This window comes from Nelusetta ayraudi, unplaced genomic scaffold, assembly GCF_046127955.1.
Source record: "Nelusetta ayraudi isolate G7.1 ecotype Tasmania unplaced genomic scaffold, CSIRO-AGI_Nayr_v1 ptg000011l, whole genome shotgun sequence".
Lineage (NCBI taxonomy): Eukaryota > Metazoa > Chordata > Actinopteri > Tetraodontiformes > Monacanthidae > Nelusetta > Nelusetta ayraudi.
This window is the reverse complement of record NW_027466061.1, coordinates 5,213,783-5,239,491: the sequence shown is the minus strand read 5'-3', so window position 1 is coordinate 5,239,491 and position 25,709 is coordinate 5,213,783. Positions and strand designations below refer to the sequence as shown.

Sequence of the window (25,709 nt, the reverse complement as noted above, 5' to 3'; positions counted from 1 at the left end):
AGACTGGTTGGAGACTATAGGAAGGCGACAGTGACTTAAATAACTGCTGTTTGCGACCAAGCATAGAATCTCTGAATGCTCAACACATCAAACCTGACAGCAGGCGGCTTCAGGCTTGTTTATACAGGAACTATGCGTTTAAATAATGTGTCATTTCAAGCACATAAACTCACATGTATCGTCTTTCTGTCTCTCCAAGACGGGTGCTTGGACAGCAACCTTTGATGCGATCTGGCAGGCCAGAAGGCGGCGAGCGACCTCCTGCAGATAACTCCATGCTCAGCAGGAAGACTGTGGGCAGGTTCTTATCAAATCTAAATTGCAGCAGTAGATATTACAAGCCGAGACGCTGCTGATTCCGAAGAGCGAGAAACGCCCTTATCTGTGCGGGAATTAATGCCGCGCACGTATTCTAAGGAGACACTGGACTCTGCACTTGGGCATACCAATCTCTTGAACTTCAGAGATAAGATAGCCCAAGGTTATGAATAAAATAGGAGGGAGCACAGAGAGAGACAGATAGAGAAAAAATATTTTAAAAGTTAAGATCTCCACTTTTTTTAACCTACGCATTCTGCAGTTTTTAACCTGTGCTCATGACAGAAATGTTTTCCTCCGCAGCTTTTAAAGTACTTGCGTTTAATTCAAAGTGCTTGGTGAGTTCTGTCACCTTGAGCATTAGATACAAGATTTTGAGCTTTATTTGTCCCTGGTTCTCCATAAGAAACAAGCACCTTTTGAATTACCCACAGTCAATGTTTGATGGCAGGTCTCTGACAGGAAAAACATATTTGAATGTTCCATGCGGATGTTTCTTTCTTTAATAAAACAGGAAAAGTGTCACTGAGTTATGACTAAGACCTAAATAAACAAAAGTGCATCTGTTTTTTTATTTGAATCTGGAAGTGAATTGTCTTCCTGGAGAGCCATTAAAAGATTATTTGACAGATACACTAAATCCAAAGTCCATCGAGGGGAAATAATTGCACTGATATTAAAAGCACAAACACCCAGTGTTAAAGTTGTTGTTCAGCCCTTTGCTACCTGCCCTTTATGGCCGCATGAGTCATTTTACTATTGCCTGAAAGTTAAAGAGTGACATACTGGAGGAGCCGTTTATTGCTTCTTGTATTGCTAAGCGAGATCCTCTGAGTAGACACACAGTGATTACAGTTCTCACTCAAGAATAACGTGTAAAATCACGTCACCCTCCAAACTCAGATTTCTGTCTCGCTTGTCTGTCCTCGGCTCCCAACTGAACCACTGCATCCAGCGCTCCTCTGCTTCCACCTGCAGCTTCCTTGTCTCTAGCATCTCCAGCAGTGGCGGTTAGGAGTGTCCGCGCTCATGTGAGACAGGCTACTGTGGCAGTAAATGTACAGGTGCACTCACGAGGTGACACCTCGCCGGTCATGCTGCTTTTACAGCTCTTCCACAGAAAAGTGAGACAGAGAGTTCTACCTGACTTCATGGCATTCATGCTTAATGTCAGTTCCAAGATCTTTACTAACCGTATACAAAGTGTTTCCTTGTCTCTTTGTATTTATATCATATATTCCTCCTCCCACGGTCCATAGGCATTGCAGGTTTAGCCCAACTATCATCACTAAATCTCTGCCCTTCGCTCCCAACAATCTTGGTTTGTGCCCTGAATCAGAACCGATTAATTCCAGGATTAATCACGATAGGTGATTAACCCCTAGCAGATGCTATACAGATGTATACATGTATCTGTGGACTGTATGTCTGTAGTTATGTTCTTCAATGTGTCAATGTTCTTTTGTTTTTCCTGCTTTACCTCAGCCAGTTTGCTCTGAAAAGATATTTTTTTAATCTCAACGATGCCTTTTCTGGCTAAATAAAATATTTGAATGATAAGATTGTCTGTAGGTGTTTGTCTCTCTTTGTGGCCTTGGAAGCCCCCGTAACCTGAGTGCAGGGCAATCTGTGATCAAAATGAATGGATGGATGAATTCATTTCAGTGTCCGCCAATTTTGTCTCAAGAACATTGTGCGTGCTTATTATTTTCAATGCTTTCGCTTTTATTTTAATCAGTGTGTTTTTCGTTTTCTTGCTTGTTCACATTTGCCATCTTTGACATTTATGAATGATGTTAAGCTCTGTACACGTAGTGTGTACATCTGAAACAATTGCATAAAGTGCTGTATTAAGGAGGCATCACTGATTTCAAAAGCTTTATGTTTTCTTCTTTTTGGTTCACATTCCATGCAAGGCGTCAAACACACATTTTGTGTGGTGGGCGGGAGGGAGAGGGTTGCAAAGGATGTGTGCCTGGCGGCTGGCGGCCCTACCCTCCGTGTCAGTCAGTGTGGAATCAGGATGTTGGACTGAGGGGCAGGGCGCCGGGCCTGTTAAATATTGACTGCAAGTGTAATAATTAACCTTCCGCCAAATCCCAAAGCCTTAAACCGGCCGCGCTGCCTCGCTGCCATTGCTCGGCTGTTGAACTCAAAAAGCGGCTGTTTTCATTAAGCCGCTCGCTGTCACTCCCTTTGCCTGCTGCCTCCGCCTGCTGCCTCGGCCTGCTGCCGCCGCCTGCTGCCTCCGCCTGCCTCGGCCTCGCCCGCCCCGTCCGCGCTCTGCCGTCGCGCTCTGCCGTCGGGTTCCACCTCCGCTTACCGCGGGCCCGGTTCCTCTGTGTCAGGACGACGTGCTGCTCTTTAAACCTTTGGCCCCGTCCCCTGAAGCCAACAGGCCGTGTTGCATTCAATGGTGAGTAAAGCTTTTAGAAAGAAAATTGGGATCTGTCCCAAAATCAAATGGGTTTACTGACTTGTGCTTTTAATATAACTTTAATGTTTTTGTTGTTGTTTTGTATAAGAGGTTTTATTCTTAACAAAAGTTACGTCTTTATTAGTTCACACAATGGATCTCAATAAGTTCTGCCGCTCTGTATCATCAGAATTGGAAACAACATTGACAGAACTCTTCTTTAGCGAATCAGGCCAGATTGTTTTATTTCAAGAGGCAGAACTCATCAGATGAGTTTGGATTGGTCTGTTAATCTGTACAGAAACACCAAAGTGCAAACAAAGAGGGCACTTTTTCTTCGTGGTTCTACTCCACGGCAAAGTCTACACAGGAGTGCACGCTGGCCGGGTGAGGCAGAATGAAAAATTGTGCAAACAGGGCTGAGAAAAAAAGACCCATTGAGTTTGAGTTTTTGCGCGTGATGAGGACAAATGTCAGCGAGCAGGAAATGCTGGGCCTGCAGGTACATAGGTCAGACACACCCATATATTCACATATTGAAAAGTGGCCTCATGTTGACAGGTACCATAAAATCAGTGTTATCTATGCAGGCCATGGCCCTTTGGCCGATCTGCTGGTGGAGCGAGAGCAATGATGCTGTTTTACCCTGGGCAATAAAACAGGGAGGAGGAAATTGCCGGGTCAAAGTTACTCTAAAGTGGAGAGTCCTCCTGTATTAAAGCTACGTGCACTATCCTCACTTTAACTTTGGTGTTTTCTCTCCCTCTCTCTCTCTCTCTCCCCCTCTCTCTCACAGGTATATCCACAGCAACGGTCCAGCCTCCCTCAAGGTGCAATCTCAACCTTGGTTTGTAACTTCTTTACATCTTTGCCTCTATGTCTCTTACCAACACTGAGGCTGCCGAGCGTTCTGGTGCTCGCTGGGTGTAACAGCAACTCCATGTGGAAGCTGTGCATGTTCCACTGGAAGTGCTGTTGCTCGCAGAGAGCCATCAAACACAACATAGAGGCTCCCCTCCTCTGATCTACGCGCGTCTTTATTCTCTTGTGTTGCTTTGCCAAGATCGTGCACTTTGACTGATGACGGTCCATGATGGGGCACAAGGTGATGACCTATGAATTGACAGCCAGTAGGTTTGAACGTCTGCCTGTCAGTTCTGTAGGCCACTGCCGCGTCCGTCCCGCCACACAGACCTGAACCATTTGAAGGACCTGGGTTCACTGGTGCACCAGGCCAGCCAAGTGTTGTTCCAGTGAATAAAGTCGGATATATGTTTTCCTTTGCGTAGGTGTTGAATGATGATATTGTGTTGAAAGACATTAAGAATGTTGCTAATTTTCCTCAGAATTACAAGACGATGGAAGGATTAGCAGATGAGTATGGGGATAAAAACTTGTAAACAGCGAAATGGATGAATACATAAATGGTTGAATAAAATATGGCTCTATGAATACAGTGTTTGGTTATTTATAAAAACCAATGTGTTTGCACAATTACCATGAAACAATAAAAATGAACAAAGCATCTAGCACACTTCACTTTTTGCATTCTGCAACATTAATAATGTACCATTCACATGACCACCGAACAAGAGCCAACGTTCATTGATGCCAGTTTATGAATACAAATGTGTTTTTATAACTGGACATTAATCACATATCCAGTGCTGTAAATTAAGAAATTATTAAGTTCAGGTGTTGTCGTTTCACTCTCACAATCAAATCAGGAAACAGGGATTTGTTGTGGAATTACTTTGACAGGAACCTCTTCAAAGGTGGAACTTTTGGGGGCATTTTTGAACATTCTTTTTTAACTGTTCATTTATTATTATTATTATTTTATTTTATTTATGTATATATATACACACATATATATTATTATTATTATTATTATTATTATTATTATTATTATTATTATTATTATTATTATAATAATAATAATAATAATAATAATAATAATAATAATAGTTTTTATTTTTTTTAAGTGGATATAAATATTTTATTTATTTGCGATGTTGTTTTTATGTAATGACTGTGATTTTTGAAAACAACATTTTCAGCTAAACAGTAACAATAAAAAAAAATCAAAAAGTCTTGTTAAACACAGAAACAGCACTGAAGTCCAGTGTGTTAAGGTGACCACTAATACTTGAAAATGACCATTGAAATACAAAGTGAAACACAATATACATGGCACTTTTTCTTTGCACTGATTTCTTGGAGATTAAAAAAATAATAATATAAAAAAGGTTTAGTAGAACACTGGGTCGTAACCGTGATATAGACGTCCTGTTACCCATAAAGCCTGTCAAAACATGGCATTACATTACAAGCAGCAAGCAGCAAACCATACATTAGAGTAATGCTGTCACATGCTGCTCATTCTGATTTACACACAGATACATTTAGCTATGTGCCTAGCCCTGTTCCTGTGCTGTATTTCTGTAGATTGGTAGTTCACGTTATACTGTCGACAGACTGACAGGCAGACAGACTCTATCGCAGGGGATGCTGCACCAGCACCCCAAACGGCCCTGAGCGCAAGCGATGGCAGAACATTGATCAACTATTGCCTGAATGGTGCGCTCTTCACCTGGGAAGCAACCCTGTTCATCAGCCTGATAGTTCATCGCAGAGGTTAACCTACACTGACACCAAGCAGTTAATAAGACCACTGCAGTGGTACACGCAATAAATCAGGCCCGACGCCTGATGGCATGAGACCTGAAAGTACCTGAGGCATTTTTAACAAATAATCAAAAATAGTCTTACTGAATCTAATTGATTACATTAAAAAAAAAAACAAAAAAACAAAAACAAAAACAAACAAACAGGTGACAGATATTAAAGGTCCTACGATATGCACAAATATAGTTGAGAATATGGGATATTGTCTGAGAATCAAAACGAAGACGGAAGTGCAAATGTGTGAATCATACAGATATGGCGCACTCTTCGAAAATCGTGACTTCCGATGTCGCCTGATTGCATAAGAATCAAAAATAAAATCACTGCATTTAAATTAAAACGCTTTCGCTAGAAGTTGTATGAAAAAGAAAATATGAGTGACCGCCTAAATCTGCTATCAGCATTATGATTATTAGCATTTTTATCACCGACACTTCACATCGGACCACCGAGCGTGTTTTGTCAATGCAGGCATACAGCACTGCCATCTTGTGGCCACTTAACAGCACAGCACTTCCCGTGACGCAGAGAAACGCGGTAAAACGATATTCCGGTTCGTGGACAGAAGGGCAACAGCATGGCATCCTCCGACGGCACCATGGCTAACAGCAACGGCCGGGAGACGCTCTCCCTGAACGGGGAGCCGGTGGTGAAGCGGCCGCGGGAGAGCGCCTCGCTCGACTCTCCTCTCCGCGTGCCAAAGGAGCCGCAAAATAAAGTGACCGTCGTGCTCGGAGCGCAGTGGGGCGACGAGGGCAAGGGAAAAGTTGTGGACTTGCTCGCCATGGATGCGGACATTGTGTGCAGGTGCCAGGTAGCCCGCCCAAACCCTCTCTCTTTGACTCTTACATTTACGTTTAATGTCGTCACAGCGATTGGAGTTAAAGTTGACCCGCTATTTAAGCGCCGCAAGCGCGTTTAAGCCGCCGAATGAATATTCATGAGCTAGCTTCGACGTCAACCACCTTGTCTGACCTCCCGGATGTGGAAGCGCTAAGTTGATGCTAGTGTGTTTGCTAAACCTGCCGCCGTCGAACGTGTGTGTGTGCGCGCGCGCTTGCCCTAGCTAGCAAAACGTGTACCTAATGGAGCCAACGACCTCCACGCAGTGATAACGGCACCCGGTCAATTTGGTGACGTGTGGGAGGCCACCAGCCGCCAGTTGTTGACCAGTTGTGACTTCCTCCCCCATGTTAGCATGTTGACTGGTCAGAAGCAGTGACTTTGAATGCCTCTAAAACACAGCACAAGTAGAAAGAGGTGTTATGTAATATCTTGACATTGCTATTGTCATCATTGATGGCGAGTTATCTCGTCCAGCTGCTCACAGTGTGGTGTGAAATCATGAAAAAACAACTTCCACTAAACCACCTGACTGTGTGTAATGTCTGCAGGGAGGCAACAATGCAGGACACACTGTGGTTGTGGACTCTGTGGAGTACGACTTCCACCTCCTGCCCAGCGGAGTGCTCAACAAGAAAGCTGTCTCCTTCATTGGTACGCCACAGCACATCTGTTTTCTGTCTTACTACATCTGTCTTTGTTTTCCCGCCAAGATAAAGGCTGAGACGAGGCGGGAAGATACAGGCCTGGGAAAGCGCGTTTATGAGCTTTATCAGAGTGAAAAACATGATGGTGTTATCTCTACTGTCTCATGTTGATGCCATTCAATTTCAAGGAAGTGCTTATTTTTTTAAATCCTTGAATTAGCACAGAACTCTACGTGCTTGAGTTCATCATTCACGCCTTGCTGCAGTCAAATAAAGGCCGACTGCTTGCAGGCTGATGAAGGTTAATGTTCTGCCGTAAAAGTAAGATCATCATTTAGTTCCATCACAGTTGTAATTCTGCTGCTTTTCACTCTTTTAGCATCATTGTCACATCCCGCCGTCCCGTCACTGTTCATCTCTTTGTCAATGAAGCTCAACGATTCTTAAAAAACAAACAACAAACACAAGTGAAAAAGCAGCAGATGGCTTTAGATTTAATTCCATGACTTTTTTTTTTTTTTTTTAACTTCCTCTTTCACTGAATCTGTTTTTTGCAGGACTGTGATGAGAGGAGGAAGGACTTGTTTATGATCAATTCCCACTTATATTGTGTGAATGACACCCCCTGGAAAAATGCTTGACACTTGGTTATGTATCTGTATATTTAGCCGTGTCAGTGTTTCCATTTTTTTCCCTTTCTAGGCAATGGAGTGGTGATCCATCTGCCAGGTCTGTTCGACGAGGCTGAGAAGAACCTGCAGAAAGGCAAAGGTAAGACTGTCCATCAGAGTAATATAAGCATACTGTCCAACCTACCTGCAATACTAGGTTAAGATGTCACTGTATGAAAAGACACAGGTGTAACTTAACAAACCTAACAACTGAATTCCATTTGTTGATTTCTGTAGGATTGCAGGGTTGGGAGGAGAGATTAAAGATCTCTGATCGTGCCCACATTGGTGAGTAAGCTCTCTTTTTTTTGGAATTTGAAGTGAATTTAGCAACTCCTTTTGATGAAATCCTCTTCCCCCCTGCAGTGTTTAACTTCCATCAGGCTGTTGATGGCATCCAGGAACAGCAGCGACAACAGCAAGAAGGGAAAAAGTAAATACTGCCTCAAGTAATCTCTAATCTTGCTTTGACTTTATAATATGACCGATCTACATCATTGAAACTTGAAGTTTGTGATTATGTTCTAAAAAAGGTTTTGGTTCCGGTTCCCTTCTTAATATATATTTTTATGTCCAGTTTGGGAACCACCAAGAAGGGTATCGGTCCCGCCTACTCATCCAAAGCTGCTCGCAACGGACTTCGAGTCTGCGACCTCGTCTCAGATTTCAAAGTGTTTGAGGACAAGTGAGCTATTGTTCCTTCTTTCAACTCTCAAAATATCAGCGATATCACTTTCAGCGGGGATGAAGTTTTTTTTTCCTCCACCAAGCTGATTGCACACATGTTGGCACAGAAGGAAGCCCAAACTCTTAAATGACACCCCCCCCCCCCTTCTGTTCTCCTCCCAGGTTTCGTATGTTGGCAGATCATTTCCTGACGATGTATCCCAACCTGAACATTGACACTGACAGTGAACTGCAGCAGCTGAAGGTAAGCACGGGTCACAACGCAGAGGCACAAGCAGTGAAAGGAGCAATGACTGAATTCATTCAGCTGCTTCTTGGCATTGCAGCTGCTGTCTCACTGTCACACTCGTTACTCACTCTGACACCGTTGTTGTTAACTTCCTCTTTAACATGTTTGACTTTGTCCACACCACAGAGAAAAATGTCTGTGTAGGAAACAACAACTCTTGTGGCTTCATTACTTGTTCTAAAAAAAAGTGTTTTACAAATATGCATTTTTGTAAATGTATTTTTTCGTTTAGTTCTCGCACATTTTCAAGTGCATGTAACAACTTAAGAACCTTGCTGATGCTGCTTTTCAGGCTTACGCTGAGAGACTGCGCCCTCTGGTGACTGATGGTGTGTACTTCATGCACACAGCTCTGACCGGACCCAGTAAGAAGATCCTGGTGGAGGGAGCCAACGCTGCGCTCCTGGACATCGACTTTGGTTAGATTTATTTATTTATTTATTATTCCTCTTTTATTTGAAGAGGACAATGCACATTCATTTACATTCCTGTCAATGTGCCGGTGTTAGCCAGAGGCTAATTCTCAATTGCAGTCCTCTGGCCTGATGTTAAGAGCCATTAAAAAACACATAAAAAGGACACAAGGGTCATATTGTATAAAAATAGGGACACAGGAGACTTCAGATTAGAGTAAAAACAGCAGACAATGACACTAAATAGGAGACATTCAATACAGACACATACATGACAACAAAAACCATTATGTGCGGTGCAGTTCAGATGGAACTGTCAGTGCAGCAGTGCAAAGACCAGAGCAGGGTTTCTGATAGAGACCCCTCCCCCCACCCCCACATCAGCCTTCAGTTAACAGATGTCTGTGCTCAGGGACGTACCCTTTTGTGACGTCTTCCAACTGCACCGTGGGAGGAGTGTGCACCGGCCTGGGCGTCCCCCCCTCGCACGTCGGCAGAGTCTACGGCGTCGTGAAGGCGTACACCACCCGGGTGGGCGTCGGCGCCTTCCCCACAGAGCAGAACAACGTGAGTATGGACAACCACTCCCCGCCGGTCAATTATCACCTTAATGATGACAAATTGGACAGGAGCCAAGTGATGAAGATCTCAGAGGTCCACTCTGGAGAAGTGGTAATGACAAAAAGAGCACGTCATGTTCTATCTCAGCGTGTCAGCAGGAAAGAAAAAAATTGATGCGTATCGCAAATCATTAAAGGTTCATCTGCAGCCAGAATGAGTTTTTTTTTTCCTTTTTTCTTTTAATCTCCTGTTGCCACATTTTTGACTTGACACTGCGGTGTTGTTTCAGGAGACTGGAGATCTCCTGCAGTCCAGAGGGAGGGAGTTTGGCGTGACGACGGGCAGGAGGAGGCGCTGCGGGTGGCTCGACCTGATCTTGGTCAGATATGCCCACATGGTTAACGGCTTCTCAGCGTAAGCACCCAGAGCAATCCTCGCTCACCCCAGTCTCTGCCCAGCCACAGTTGGACCCATTGTCTTTGTTTTGCCAGGATTGCTCTGACAAAGCTGGACATTTTGGACACGCTGCCTGAGATCAAGGTGGGCGTGGGCTATAAGGTGGATGGAGAGCCTCTGCCCAGTTTCCCTGGTAGGTCATCACTACCCCATTTAAGACCTTCCCTTAATGGAGATATTTTTGTTCCTGAATGTTGTCATTTAAAACCTGCATGCTGAGATGTATTTTCATCACACATTTATATCATAATCACTTCCATGAAAACCAAACTAAAAGGGCTCAAAGTTGGCCCCTAAACAGCAGTCAATAACTGTGTACTTCTCATGGTAGTCAGCACGCCTGTCCCTCACCACTTGATACAAGCGCCACCTACTGTGGCAACCAGAAAATGACATGGTAACACGCACATATACATACATAAATGGCTCTAACAATCTGTTTTCAGATTTAGATGGTTGTTTTGGCTCTTTGTCATATTTGTCATGTTCCTGGTTCAGCTGCTGCAGTCTTTGTGTCGAGATAAACAGACACTGTTGAAAAACAAAACAAACAAAAAAAAATACACTTCTCTTTAAAGGTCACCTATTATACTAATTTGATATCTGGCCCATCCAGAGCAGCAACGCACGATTTTCCGCGCTGAAAGCTTTTTGGATTTGCGTATCTCGCGGCTCGTTTCCTCGTATTTACTGCATCCCGCGAAAACGCTCTGTTTCACTTCACTCCACCCCCAGCCTTGCCGGTGTAGGAAACAGGCACAATGTAAACACTTACCGTCGTGAAGGCTTCACCCTTTAGCCGCTGTTTACCGGCTAATCCAGCTTCGTACGGACCCAGTGCGGGATGAGTTACGGCCGCAAGGCGGACCGAAGGTCCCTGGACGTTTTTTGTGCCTTCCGTGTCCCCGGAAATATATTTTACTTTGTGTACTGACCGTGTTTTTGTTTTGTATTTTTGCAAGACATTTTAATAGGGCTTAGAATGATTTGGTTTCATACTGTTGACTTGTATCAAAACACTGTCCTAGCAGAGAAAATATGTACGCTGAAACGATCACTTCAGTCATAGAGTCGTTTATTATTAGACAAGAATATCTGCACAACTTACGTCCACACCAAGCACAAAGCAGGAAGAGCTCTATACAACCCATGTGACCAAGCTGGCAGCGTGAACATCGCTATAAGGAGCGAAACTTGCCAGTCAAAATCGCTGCCTCTTCAGTTTCGCTGCTAGCGAACACAACACACATAACAAGCAGAGCACAGAGTTAGCGGTGGTGGCTAACAGTTCATCAACACGATTCAGCGGTTGTACGTTGCAAGTAGTCTTAAAACTAATGTTGCTTGAGGTCACAATACACTCACAGTCCTCATACATGTTTTCAAATATTGCCGTGGCTGACTATTCTCTCGTCGTCCACCAGGGGGCCGAGTCGAGCCCGTCTCACTCCCATTGCCGACCAACCCGGTGTTCCATCACATCCGCATATTAGGCTGAACAAACCTCCAACATTTTCTCTGTTCGTTCCACTCCGACGGTTGTGGTCCTTGGTGCTTCGGTAGTCGCTTGGTATTTTTTATTTAATATTTTTTAATTTCCCTGACACCGAAAAAACATTTTCTTGGAGCAGCGCATTGCGGAATCACTTCCAGGGCAGAGCGGGGGAGGGCGGAACCAGTCCGAGAGGGTGCCGGACCTTGGCCACGAAAGGAGCTCCGGCACACAGTGGCGTCACTCCGTGCCCAGTGTTGAAAAAATCTCCGTGAACAGAGCGTTTAGAACCATGCCCAACAATTTGCAGGGCTCACGTCCAAACGCATGAACCTCATTATTTGACGATATCGAGATCGTTTGACGATAGAGTTCAACATTGTAACAGTTTTTAAAGCTCAGAAAAGTGGAAAAGCATCATAGGTGCCCTTTAACTCTTGTCTCTGCTTCCATCGCAGCCAACATGGACGTTTTGACGCGGGTGACGGTGGACTACGAGACGCTGCCCGGCTGGTGCTGCAGCACTGAGGCTGCTCGAAGTTTCGAGGATCTGCCATCACAGGCCCAGAAGTACATCCGCTTCATCGAGGACTTTTTGCAAGTGCCAGGTCTGTTAACCAGCACCATGCAATGAGATTGCAACCTACTTCTATTTCTTCTTCTTCTTCTTCTTCTTTTTCTTTTTCCTCTTCTTCTTCTTCTTCTTTTTCTTCTTCTTCTGTTCATCACCATCACCGCCTGCTGGCGCTAACTCTTTCCCTTTTCCCCCTCTCTCTCATTTCAGTGAAGTGGGTTGGAGTTGGCAAGTCCAGGGAGAGCATGATCAAGCTGTTTTGATCCATCTGCACACCTTCAGCCCTCATCAGCCCTTCAGATTACAGTGTCACAGTTTGGACTCAGTACCAGAGGGTTTTAAAAATCCCAATAGTGGGCAAAAAAAAAAAATCACCAGCAAAGCTGTTTTTGTAACTTTAAATTGTAACATCTTGTGCAGTTATTATGAGTTTACTTCTTTCTTCTTTGATTTTGATTCCGCTGGACGCGGCAGATCCTTCTTGCAACATGTTTGGCAGAGTTGGCCGCAGAGATTCCACACAGAGTTTTTTAAGATATTAGCAAACAAACTGCTTCCCATGTACATAGAATTACTCACTGGTCTTTGTTCAGATGGAGCTCTGTCTAGCTGCACAATGCTAAGCCAGATAGAAAGTCAAAGATAGAAAGAATGGTAATAGGGTATCGGTCCATTTTTTTTTTCTAAGTGAAATTATAAAAGACAAGGAAAAGTTAGTAAACAAAGACTGAAGGGAACAAAAGCTTGAATTAAAGCATTTCTATTTTTAAAAACAAGCAGCAAACCTTTAGCGATGCGTCGCGCTGCGTCCAGTGGGATCAAGCTCTATGTTATCCACATTCCGTATGATGTTTTGTTTCTTTAGAAGGACCTTAAGACCAACCTGCTTTTCATTCCGCAGCAGATTTATCTGACTTTTGAAACATTTTAGGCTTATCATCCTAATTAATGGTCTTTCTAATTAATTGAATATATGCATTTGTAGGGCTACTGATGGACCAGGTGTAAACTAAACTGCATCACCATTAAAACATTTTTCAGCCTTGATAGTGAGATTAAATAATATTAAATAAGCAAATCAGTCACTGTTAATGTAAACATTTCTATTAACGTGCTTTAGAAAACCCAATTGTATTTTCATAATGATGATGGTGATAAACATTAAAAAAAAAAAAAACACAGACGAATTGACGAACATCGATGAAGCTGCTTGACTTTGTGGATTGGATGGATTGCTGAATGTTACATCACATTTACTGGACATAAAAACTTCCGATCCTAACGGAGACATTGCGATAAGATGATATAAATGTAAAGGATGAAAAAAGAAATTGATGAAAAGGCAACAATGTGCCGGACTAATCCTGCAGTATCCTTTACGGTTCCATTCATTTCAACATTATTGTTGTAAATTGTTGCTCAGCTTGCTGTTATCAATAAAGGGTGTCCTTCACCTGCAAGTTTTCCTTTTGCGTTACTTTCACATTCGGTGTACGGAATCAGAGGAAGGGCTCCACTTTAATAATTAGTTATGTCAAAAAAAAAAAGAAAAGCCCAAGTAAAAGGGTTGTAAATCTATTATAACATAGTGTGATGCTGGAATGGCTCTAATTGCAATAGAAAAGCCACTGTTAAGATGCACTGCAACAATAACTCAGTGGCAAATGTGCGAATGGTCTTCTAGGATGCCTTGCCTGTGTTTTATAGATTCTGAAATAACATTCTTTATATATTTAGATGCAATGTTTAGGTGTTTACATTGCTTTGTCAGATGTGTAGCTCACATATTTGGCCATGGTAAGGCTGCGGTTCGTAAACCTTTCTCACTGTTACACCTTCTCACTGTTACTGCTACAACTGACGTGGATAACAGCTTCCCAGTGATTCTAGAAGCAGGTAGTTCTGTTTGAACTGTTATCTGTCTGAACAAAAGAAAACCAAGAGTAAACCAAGATTCTGTTCTATCTGCACTTAATAAACCTAATGAGCTGTATGAATGGCACTAGTGTATCTGCAGTTTCTCATTAGCACAACTGCTGCTGCCTTCAGCCAAACAACATTTTACAGGCAGTCGCTGCACACGTTTCTTTATCAAATTTGCAATTTTGCGATGCAGTCCTGACACATGAAACATTGTCAATTGAAATGTTTCCGCCGCCAACAGGCCTCCACTTCCTGTGTGAGTGGGACTCCTTGATCTGATGATGTTTTAAAAGATGGATATCTGGACTCCTTCCCTGCACCTTCCACACATTCCAGTCTCTGATTAATCTATTTAAGTCTTACTTTACACGCTCACTGGTTGGGTGGATTTCCTCTCACATCATAAAAGCTTTGCTGGAGCGCAAGCCAATAAATTAGATTCTGAAGTGAATTCCTCTGCAAATCGATGAGGCGGTACTGAACATCTCTCTCAGGCTTCCTAGTTTGATAAAGGCGCCCAGACGGATGAGAACACCTGTGAGGGTGTGCAGGAACTCTCCCAAGTTAATACTGGGGAGAAAATTTTTAATTATGGGATGTTATTAACCTAGATGTGAGGAGTGGCCGAAGCCGGTTAACCGGTTAAGGATAAATATCTGTTGTCCATAATGGTCAGAAGAAAAAAAATGAATGAAATACGTACTAACCACACTCTGCTTAGAGGCTCCATACAACATTGATAGAGATTTATTTTTCATTTGCAATGTCACACTTGTGATGCAAACTCTGAGGTAGAAATCATTCCAAAACAATATTGACTCTGCATCCAGCCACAGTTGCACAAGTTAGCAGCTGACTTGATGGGAAAAGTCCACATGTGCCATACTAAACACTTTTGTTACTAAGGCTACAGCAGCAGTTCTGGCACATATTTCGGCAATGTTGATTGTATTTGGACTGTGGTTGGTCGTTCGCTGTCCATTGGAGAGTGTTTGGGACAACTTTACAATGGAGGATGAATATTCGAGTCGTAATGTTGTCACTGTTCGATCCTGTGTTAACCTGATGTCAGCCTTAGTTTTGCAGGTTAACGCACGAGAAATGAAAGAAGTTCACTGTGTAAACGTCACCTTACACGAATCTCTCAAAATATGTGCGCACACGACCCACATTCTTTGTGTCTTCTGAAAAGTGCATCTTCCATTAAATGAGCAAAGTTGCAGACGTGAGCCGCCCAATCAATTTCCAGTCCGAGAAGCCTGTATCATCAAAAACGGCAGAAAGTGTGCTTACAGGAGATGCAAGAGGCCCTAATTGAAAATAAAGTGCTCATAATAGCGGCGGGTTAAAGCGTCCCCCCCCAACCCCCCCAACACACACACACACACACACACACACACACACACACACACACACAGCCTGACCCCCCCGCCTCCCTCTCCTTTGTTTACCTCCACCTTCCTTTGCCTAATTGCAAGTACGCTTATTATCACTGGTCAATCAATTTTAGCGTGTTGTTCGAGTGTGGACTCTTCTTAGATGGACATCACTGCTGTGATGTCTTCAAACGCCTCTCGCTAATATCTCCTCACCGGGAGGACCCGCTGTTATTCCACTTTTATACTTTCAACTGAGCGGCACTGAAGGAACTGACCAGCGAAAAGTAAGGAGTCTTCATTTTTTCATTTCATTCATGTGTGAGTACAGGAGCTAGATATAGATTTCAAGGTGGTTAAAACACAAATAATTAGAAGATGATTGTGAGTCGTACAGACAGTGTTTGTGTTTTAGATGCAATAATGAAATAATGTATGTGAAAATGTAGGCTTGACGACGCAGCAAAACGGCCAGACTGGTTCCGCCTGATCTTACAAGCACTGCGAGATGAAAATCTCACTTTGACATAGAACTGCAAATCATTTTACATGCAGCAGTCATAAGACGCCATTATTACTGTGGCAGTTTTACCGCTCTTGTGAAACTGGGCAGCGATCATTCAGGCCAAATTGAGGGAAGTGTATTTTACAGTTGAGTTGGTGAGTGCATTAAAATAGATCAAATTCTGCAGGAATGCAGAATGGACTTACTGATTCCATCCTGCATCCTGCAGTTATATATTTATTTTTTGTCATTGTTGCTGTCCTCACCTTTCGGCACTTTTGTTCTGTCTCCCAGATGACCACTCAGGTTTTGAGTGACTTTCTATCAGCTTCTATCTGGTTACGAACAGTGATGTTGCCTGGCAGTTTCAGTTGTTTTTTAAATCAACAATGAGCCTATTGTTGCTCTTCTTCCTCTATCTGTCTTTGCTGCCACCTTTAGTTTTCACATTACTTCATGACAAAAAAAATAAGACTAGATGTTTTCTCAGGATCAAATTTTCATTTCAATCGATTGGCAGAGACGCGTATGATATCTGTTTGCAGACTGAACAGATACCGAACCCTGAAGGACAACTTCCATGTTTCCACAGAGACATAATGTCTCGGACCTATGTGTATTTTCAATTGAGTTCTTGACTTTCTGTCAGGCTGAAGTCTGACAGAGTTCCACCTCCTCCACTTGAACAAGATGGGGTCCTCAGTGAACAGTTTGGTGGGCATATCAGCGTCCTGCTTACAGAGAGCACAGTGAAAACCACAGACACTCGACATCAAAAATAGAGAAAAACACACACGATCACATCTCACAGAGAGGGATGAGAGAGAACGCTGAGGGCGTTCACCCCTGATGAAGAAGCGGGGCAGAGTTGGGAGGAGGGTGGTGAGTGGCTGAGTTTGCCAAGTCTGCAGCTCGGGACCAGCAGGACCACAGTAAATCTGCTGGTATTGATCCCGTGGATCCTGACCAACACGCAGAGATGTGAAGGACTACAGACAAAGCAGGCGTGAGCATCACTGGCAAAACCTGAAACCTCCTCCTGCTTCACGTCTTCCTTCCTGAAGTCGCTCTGATGGAGTGTCTTTTATTTGCACGGCGCGAGGCAGCCAGCAGCCTCCCTCCTCGCCCACGCTCGGACACACATCCACTCAGACTCTCTCACGCACACAGACACACACTCCTGCCTGCAGCTGACTGCTACTCATGCAACACTCCGCACTGGAGGACTGCCACTCAGGGTTCTCATGATCTCCCATTCTGAGGTGAGCTGCTCACACGCACGCACACACACATGCACACACTCACACACTCAGACACACTGGACTGCCTGCCGTCTGTGTGTCTTACGGACTCTAAGTGGCGATAAAAGATCATCACTCTGGCTTTGACTGGGTTCCAGCGGCAGCTTTGTTTGCACTTAATGCAGTTTCCTCTTATTGAGTAATCTGTGTCCAACCCAAAAGCGATTGCATATTAGATGAGTTTGTATAATGTGTCTTGTCTAGTCGGTGTGCTCGATTCATCCTCACGAGTCTGAACATGCAGTAATCCTGCTAACGCGGTGATGAACCCCTGCATGCTCACCAGAATGTGTGATTTGACCACTAAGGATGAACTGCTCCTTTTCATGGGTTTTTCCACAAAGATTTCAGTATTTTAGGCAGTCTTTTTTACACACACCGTTACCCACAATTTTGTCGCCCATCTGATAACATCAGGAGCAAGTGTCGCTGTCACCGTGTGACAGCTCATTGCCTTAATGGAGGAGAGCGGAAAACATAAAGGATCCGCTGGCTGAAGAACTGCTGCCACTGAGCTTTAAAACTGTCAGGTTTGTTATTTCTAACTTTGGCTCGCTCACTCAGTCTATCTAGTGAGTGAGTAGATTCAGATTCAGATTCACTTTTATTTGTCACTTAGTTGCACTGTTTAGGTGCATACATGTGAAAAACTTACACACGGGAGCTCCAATACGATAAGAAGAAAAAACATGATGGAAATACATGATAAAACCCTGAGAGCCATGAGACCTAAAAAAAACACTCAAAGACACTGACAATTCAAACATTCAATGAATAGTAAAACACAGTGCAAGGTGCAAAGAGTGATTGCACATTACATGGTACTGTCATTTATCAGTCTGGTGGTTTGTGGAAACAAACTCTTCCTCGGGAGCATCGTGTATCCCGTCACTCTTTTCGACTTCAGAGGGGAGAACAGCCCTTTCTGGGGGCGGGTGGGGTCTTCAGTTATCCTCAGGGACTTGTTGAGGCAACGCTGAGTGTAGAGGTCCCCCAGACTGGGCAGCTCACACCCAGTGATGTTCCTGGCAGTGCCAAGAGCCCTCCTCATCGCCCTGTGGTCCAGGCTGTGAAGCTGCTTGTCAGGAGGCTCTCTATTGTGCCTCTGTAAAAGTTCCTGATGGTGTTTGCGTCAGGCACCTGAGACCATACAGGTGTTGTTGGGCCTTTGTAATCACTGCCATGACATGGCAGTCCCAAGTTGGTTAAAAAGTAAATGGCGGCAGGTGCAGACAAATATCCAACATCATCACAACGCACCGGCCGTCTCTTCTGAAATAACGCCTCTGTCTCTCTGACGTTATCACAACATCAGGGTAGTTTTGAATGGATGGAGATTGGAAAATCCTTTTAATGCCTTTAACTTTACGAAGTCGAACAATCCCAAGTTGTGATCTGATGTGTAGCTGTGAAAAAGTCTCTTGGTTGTTAACGGGCACCAAACAGTCTCTCTCGTCCATCCTCTTGTCACTATGGTTGTGATTTTTGTGTGACATAACTAAGACTTGACTCAACCTAACCATTTATTACATGAGCGCAGATGTTCACTGACTCACACACTATTTATTCTGTGCTTATATCGAACACCAGCAGCACATGATGATCTAGTTTCATTCAGAATCTCATATCTTCTATTTTCTTTAGCAACATGTGTGTCCCACACCCTCATTCGTGTGGTCAATTATTGCCTGACGGCTTACTTGTCAAAAAAAGTCTATAATACTGATGCCCTTTTTCCCTCTATCAGGTGGCTGGCATCCAAAAAGTGTTGTATTGCAAATCATGCTGCTCCTTGATCATCCGACTCTACAGAATTTGACCGCAACGGGCCTGTGTTCTGGGATTCGCTGCTCTTTTCTCCTTTCAAACCTCCAGCGTAATGATTTGAACACCTGATTTCCTGAAGAAAACGTGTGTTTTATTCCCACCTAGTGTCGCCTCCCTCTGAGTGTGAAGGGGACGGCATCCCCAGCTACGGCTCCAGGGACTCCATCCTCAAAGCCAGGGAGAAGAAGGGCTGGAAAAGACGAAAGCGGACCAGCAAGTGAGTTCAAACCAATGGTCGGATGCATGTGTGCCAGTGAGTCAATGCACACAGCGCAGCCGGTTCACATGGGCTGCGTTTACTGTGCGTCTGTGGCGAGGTAATGCACTAATGTGGCCTTTAATGCCTCCTGCAAGCCGGTGGACTGTCGCAGACGTGTGCAAGTCCGGGGATGCAGCGAGGCGCTGCGGTTGCATATGAAACTCTCATGTCTCAGCGCTCGCTCGTGTTTTCAGCTGCAGCAGCTGGGCGTTGGGCCACAACGGCTCCGAGGCGGGCAAGGAGAACCAGGAGTCGGCGTTCGGACTGAGCGGAGGCGTCACCATGCGCTGCTCCACGGTGCTGGCCATCCTCACCGGGGTGCTGCTCTACCTGGTGCTGGGGGCCGTGGTGTTCCGCGCCCTGGAGGCTCAGCAAGAGGAGGACAAATACATCCAGCTGCAGGACCTGCGGCGGAACTTCCTGTTGAACTTTACGTGCATCGGCCCACAGAACCTGCAGGATCTCATCGAGGTAACCGAGAGTTTATTTCACTTCATTTAGACGGAGAAGCAAACTGACCTACAGCTGTTTGGGGAGATTTAGCTGCCTTGCTTTACTTTGTCTTTATAATCCAGTGGCTGTGACATCACTAGCTGTGAGAGCAGCTCTTCCTCTTGTGTTCTGGCCTTCATCATATTAGTGTCACATCACAGCCTCAAGACTCAAACTGCCTTTTGGCTCAAATTAAAGTATTTTTAGATGGTCTATGGTTTTATTTCCACCCAGAGGCTTTCTGGAGTTTGTTCTCCCTGTTGGTCGCTTCTCTTCTCACTTCTCAGTTTTCTCCCACGTGGAAAGAAATACACATAAGCAAATCTCAATTGTCCATAGGTGTGAAGAGTTGTTTGTCCCTATGTGGCCCTGCGATAAACTGGTGACTCGTCCAGGATGTTAGCCCACCTTCTCCCCAAAGCTCCAGCAACCCACAACCCTTTGTGCAGGAGAAGCTGTGATTGATATTTCATTGCATTAATACATTGTGCTTTTTTTTTTTTGGAATGGATTATTAATTAATGCTGAAGCCATTAAGGCAGTCACTCCTCATGTTGGCAACCACCAAAACAGCTTGGAGATGACAAAATTCAGTGCCAGAACCATACAAATAAGGCCAATGATGTTGCACAAAATAGTGCAGGGTTAGGATGATTTTACTTGCAATGCCTCTGCTTTAAAGTCTCCTGAAGACATTAGGTTAAGTAGCAAAATTGCCATTAGTTGCAAGTTATATTAGAAAGTGGAGCTTTTGCCGTTGAAATATTGGAAGAACTCAGTAATGGAGCTTTTCCAGTATTGGTTGTAATGGATTATAACCACTCCTCAAGAGCCCAACATGAGTCCAACATGCCAGGCGCCACTAGAGGTGGAGCTCTGCTAAACAAAACGTTTTAAAAAGCAACAACAACAACAAAATACACAAATAGGGTTGCAACACAGCTAAACATGAAACATTAACAATAAAGACAGCACACAATCAAAAGGATACCAAACAGATGGACAATGCAGTGCATTTATGTAATTTCTTTTGTCGGATTCATCTGTTTCTTCACAAAAGGTTTTTGTGCTGCCGCTGCTGCTTTGCTGAAATCCCACAGTGTTTTGTTTCACCTGAATAAAAGTTCAGAGCTGCTCTTTTGGCCCAGCAATTATTCTATTAATATACAGGCTGACATCTGTAATTATCTGTAATTGGATTTAAGGATGTGACACAAGTAAATGGTGCCTCCTGTTTGTTATTTGATTATTTCCACTGATTAGGAAAGACTGAATGGGTGAGTCCAAATCCATAGAGGTTCATAGCATTAGCATCGAATAGATGATTTATAAATTTGAACATGTTCACCATTGAACACACGGTTTGAGGCCTCGCTCATCCAAAATGATGCTGACGTTCAAGCCTTTAGCTCGGAGGTCACGACATTATTACTTTCATTCACTCGGCACGCACACACACAGCTGTTTGTCTGTGATTACAGTACAATAAAGTCTTGGTAAGTACAGATAACTTTCCCTCTGTCTTATATACATAATATAAATAGAAATTCACAAATGTCTTTGGGTCTATAAACAGCAACGAAAAGGATAATTAGCTCCGGGAATTAAATTTGCTGGGCAGGCAGCGGTTCAATAGACTGGGGGCGGAGCAGAACCGTTGCACTTGTGCATCATCAGTCGCTGTGTCACTTTTGCTCACTTCCAGCTGCTGATGCAGAAAGTGAGCGTTTTGCACATTGCAGGACCTCTATCAAGGCCAGTTACCCTAACGTACTGCCATCAGCTAATCAAGCCTCAGCAGATCTGCAGTTGGTCCTGTGAATATGTTGGTTTCTTCAAGATTTCACACAGTAAACAATGAATTGTCTGTCCGTCGCCTAATTCCAGGAAGTGATGGAGGTCGTGGGTGCGGGCGTGGACCCTGCCAGCAACTTCACTTTCGTCAGTCAGTGGGATCTGGCCAGTGCCTTCTTCTTCTCAGGGACAATCATCACAACCATTGGTGGGTCCGCCATGAGACAGATGCCCTGGAGTCTTTCTCTTTTCCACTCAGCGACTGATCAACTCTTGTCTCACGTCCAGGTTTCGGAAACACCTCCCCTAAGACAGAAGGCGGGCAGCTGTTCTGTATTTTCTACGCACTGGTTGGTATCCCACTGTTTGGTATCTTGCTGGCTGGGGTCGGAGACCACCTGGGAACTGGGCTGAGAAAAACTGTTGCCAAAATAGAGACTCTCTTCCTGGTAGGATGAGACACAGACAAAAACAAACAAAGCAAACACATTTTTACTTGTTCAAATTGTTGATGTGCCTATTTGCTTTTTTGCACTTTGCAGAAATGGCGAGTGAGTCCAACCATCGTGCGAGTCATCTCGGCCGTCTTGTCCATCCTGCTGGGCTGCCTGCTCTTTGTTGCACTGCCTATTTTTGTTTTCCAGGAGGTGGAAAAGTGGTCTCTTCTGGAGTCAGCCTACTTTGTGGTCATCACACTAACCACGGTGGGCTTTGGTGACTATGTCGCAGGTATGCGACGCTAAACAAACCTGGTTGTCTCTTAACGTGTCATCAAGGAAGTCAAAAGTGAATTCATGCATATGACCAAGACGTAACAACAAACAATAATGATCGAGCAAAACATCAATAGTAACACTTGGTTTTGATAAGATATTCATCTAAAAAATGAATTCCATTTAGATATGAATGTGCAAATCATTTGTCACTGAATAGATAAATAATAACCGTTGGGGCACTTGGCTTCACATTTTCTTAAATGTAGCTCAAGTTTGGGCTGTTCGCTGATAACACTTTTCCGTGTCCTCATTTTTTTCTGTACTTTATTGATTTTTTTAAAAGGTAAGTTGCTGGTCTTAATTACTGCGCATGAATAACACTGTCAGTCGCAATGCATCAGGTACATTTAGCGCAGACAGTTTTCATTTACATCATGAATAATTCAGGGTTTTTGTTTTTCCTATGAGATGAGGTATTGATTGATTAATGTACTTCAGCGTGTTACTTCACAGACAAGCATTGAAGGAACAATGGATGAATGATGGATGGATGGATGGATGGATGGATGGATGGATGGATGATGGCGGGCTGGCTGGCTGGCTGGCTGGCTGGTTGGCTGGATGGATGGATGGATGGATGGATGATCGCTGGATGGATGATGGATGGATGATGGCTGGCTGGCTGGATGGATGGATGGATGGATGGATGATGACTGGATGGATGGATGGATGATGACTGGATAGATGATGACTGGATGGATGGATGGATGGATGATGGATGGATGATGCATGGATGATGACTGGATGGATGGATGGATGATGGATGGATGGATGGATGGATGATGGATGGATGGATGATGGATGGATAGATGATGACTGGATGGATGGATGGATGATGGCTGGATGGATGATGGCTGGATGGATGATGGATGATGGATGGATGGATGATGGATGGATAGATGATGACTGGATGGATGATGGATGGATAGATGATGACTGGATGGATGGATGATGGATGGATGATGACTGGATGGATGAAGACTGGATGGATGGATGATGGATGATGACTGGATGGATGGATGATGGATGATGACTGGATGGATGGATGATGGCTGGATGGATGGATGATGACTGGATGGATGGATGATGACTGGATGGATGGATGGATGATGACTGGATGGATGGATGGATGATGACTGGATAGATGATGACTGGATGGATGGATGATGGATGATGACTGGATGGATGGATGATGACTGGATGGATGGATGATGGATGGATGGATGATGACTGGATGGATGGATGATGGCTGGATGGATGATGACTGGATGGATGGATGGATGGATGGATGATGACTGGATGGATGAATGATGGCTGGATGGATGATGACTGGATGGATGGATGATGGATGGATGGATGATGACTGGATGGATGGATGATGGCTGGATGGATGATGACTGGATGGATGGATGGATGGATGGATGGATGATGGATGGATGGCTGGGCGGGTTGCCTCTATCTACCCTTTCTACCCTTTGACACATGTCTTCATTTTCTTGAAGGTTCTGGGAACGATGGTAATGACAGCTGGTACAAACCCCTTGTGTGGTTCTGGATCTTACTGGGTCTCGCCTACTTTGCCTCCATCCTGACCATGATTGGCAACTGGCTTCGAGTTCTTTCAAAGAAGACCAGAGCTGAGGTATTTCTCTCCTTGTGGCTGCTTTACCATTTCACGTCCCCGGCTTACTTCCTCTCCGTACACCTGTGGTTTTTGTCTCCTGTCTTCCTGACAGATGGAGGGCCTTCGAGCTCATGCCACCGACTGGACCCAAAACATCCAGAACATGTCGGTGGATTTCCGAATTGCAGGAAGGATCGACGACCCCTTCAAACGGCGTCGGCGAAAGAGACGACATGGCGCTCGCGGCCACGGTCATAGTGCAGGGACGGGCGATGCTGAGGGGAAAGAAGATCCTGCCGGGAGCCAGACGGGCTCTGGATCTTACAGCACTTCATCTTACACCAGTGATTCGGGCTCCGAGTCAGAAACAGACTCTCGGGCAACTCAGTCGGACCAAGTGCTCGAAGAAAAGACTTCGGAGACTCCTCGTGATCCCCACTTGTCTCAGCCTCTGGACTACTTTGGGGAAAACCTGGCCTTTATTGATGAGTCTTCAGACACTCAGAGTGGTAAACTGCACTTGGATCTTCTGCAGGATATGGTCCAAGACAACAATACACGGTCTCGGTACGCCAAGAGGAGGCGCCACAGAAAACCTGTTCCACCCAGAAGCCCCAGAATCTCCAGAAGCCCCAGAATCTCCAGAAGCCCCAGAATCTCCAGAAGACCCAGAAGCCCCAGAAGCCCCAAAGCCAGTCGCTCCAACCACGAGAAGAAGAAACACAACGGAAACCCCAAACCAGTTCCAGCTGTGCAGCCGCAGGCCTGAGCCCTATCGATAACCACAAGCTTTGCCTTATTGCAAGAGACCGAGTGAAATGATGTGCAACATGTTCCCGATGCAGTCATTCATTATTGCACCTATCCGCTTGACCAAAACTTGCTGTCGATACCTTCACCACTTGTGGTTTGCATTTAATGCTTTTAGCATGTGAGAAGAAAATATGATTTCAAGCGAGCATGGTGGTTAAGCCAGTGGCCCCGTTTCTTCTCTCTTCAGCAAGGATTTACTGCCCCCTGCTGGCGTAAAATACGAATGCAGCAACTGCGAGGTGCCTGAAACTGCTTCCACCGAGCCTGCAGCTGGATGCTACTGCTTAAGGCGACGAGAAAGGGAGGCTCCTTTGCTCGGAGACAGGCCTACCATTGCTATTAAAGAAGTTATTTTCACATTGTTTGGTATGATTTGTTCATAAGTACACTCACTGTATACTACACTTGCACATCAGATACTCTTCTGCATATAGTGCACAATAAAAATTTGAAGGAAAACCACTCCACTTCAACGTTTCTTTCAACCAATGCATTACTCTAACCTGTGAGCTAAGAGTCTTTAATTGTGTTTTGTGTAATATTCATTTATATATTTTAAGTATCATCATTGAAATATTGGGTCTTATTTTTGCTTCACAGTCAGTTACAGTGTAAAACAGGATCAGAATCACTTGCACTCACAAAATGACCAATGTAGATTTCTTATTAGCCTGATGTGAATAGTTTTGGACTGTCATAGGAAGCCGGGATGCCTGGAGAGAACCCACACAGGGAGAACGAGCAAACTACACACACAAAGGCCCCAAGTCCAGAAACTGAACTCTTGACCTTTTTGCTGTCAGACAACAGTGCCAACTGCTGCACCATCATGTCGCCCGCAGCACATTGGAAAACGTAATAAGTTAGCTATTCCTTGGAGAAATTCACTTAATGAAAAAACAAAATCAGGCATGTTTAAAAGAACCTACGATAGTACACCCAAATGGGAATATAGATATATCTC

General features: G+C 44.3%; 2 protein-coding genes and 1 long non-coding RNA gene across 3 annotated transcripts; 2 read left to right on the top strand and 1 right to left on the bottom strand.

Annotated features, from left to right (window-relative positions):
• The first annotated feature begins 5,953 nt into the window (after positions 1-5,953).
• On the top strand, positions 5,954-13,515 carry adssl (adenylosuccinate synthase, like). Its single transcript, XM_076020241.1, has 13 exons — positions 5,954-6,236; positions 6,817-6,919; positions 7,615-7,683; positions 7,821-7,871; positions 7,950-8,016; positions 8,161-8,268; positions 8,433-8,514; positions 8,852-8,978; positions 9,385-9,539; positions 9,823-9,947; positions 10,025-10,122; positions 11,940-12,089; positions 12,266-13,515. Exons 1-13 carry the CDS (start codon positions 6,000-6,002, stop codon positions 12,316-12,318), a joined length of 1,425 nt encoding a protein of 474 aa, XP_075876356.1. The 5' UTR covers positions 5,954-5,999; the 3' UTR covers positions 12,319-13,515.
• A 3,350-nt stretch (positions 13,516-16,865) lies between these two features.
• Positions 16,866-25,207, top strand: kcnk4b (potassium channel, subfamily K, member 4b). The gene is made up of 8 exons (XM_076020239.1): positions 16,866-17,121; positions 19,093-19,204; positions 19,441-19,717; positions 21,626-21,740; positions 21,821-21,981; positions 22,075-22,261; positions 23,811-23,950; positions 24,045-25,207. Exons 3-8 carry the CDS (start codon positions 19,529-19,531, stop codon positions 24,699-24,701), a joined length of 1,449 nt encoding a protein of 482 aa, XP_075876354.1. The 5' UTR covers positions 16,866-17,121; positions 19,093-19,204; positions 19,441-19,528; the 3' UTR covers positions 24,702-25,207.
• Positions 20,740-22,746, bottom strand: LOC142884538 (uncharacterized). Its single transcript, XR_012926179.1, has 2 exons — positions 22,095-22,746; positions 20,740-21,978 (listed from the first exon to the last, which is right to left on the bottom strand). It is a non-coding gene; the product is annotated as an uncharacterized LOC142884538 (long non-coding RNA).
• Positions 25,208-25,709: the final 502 nt, after the last annotated feature.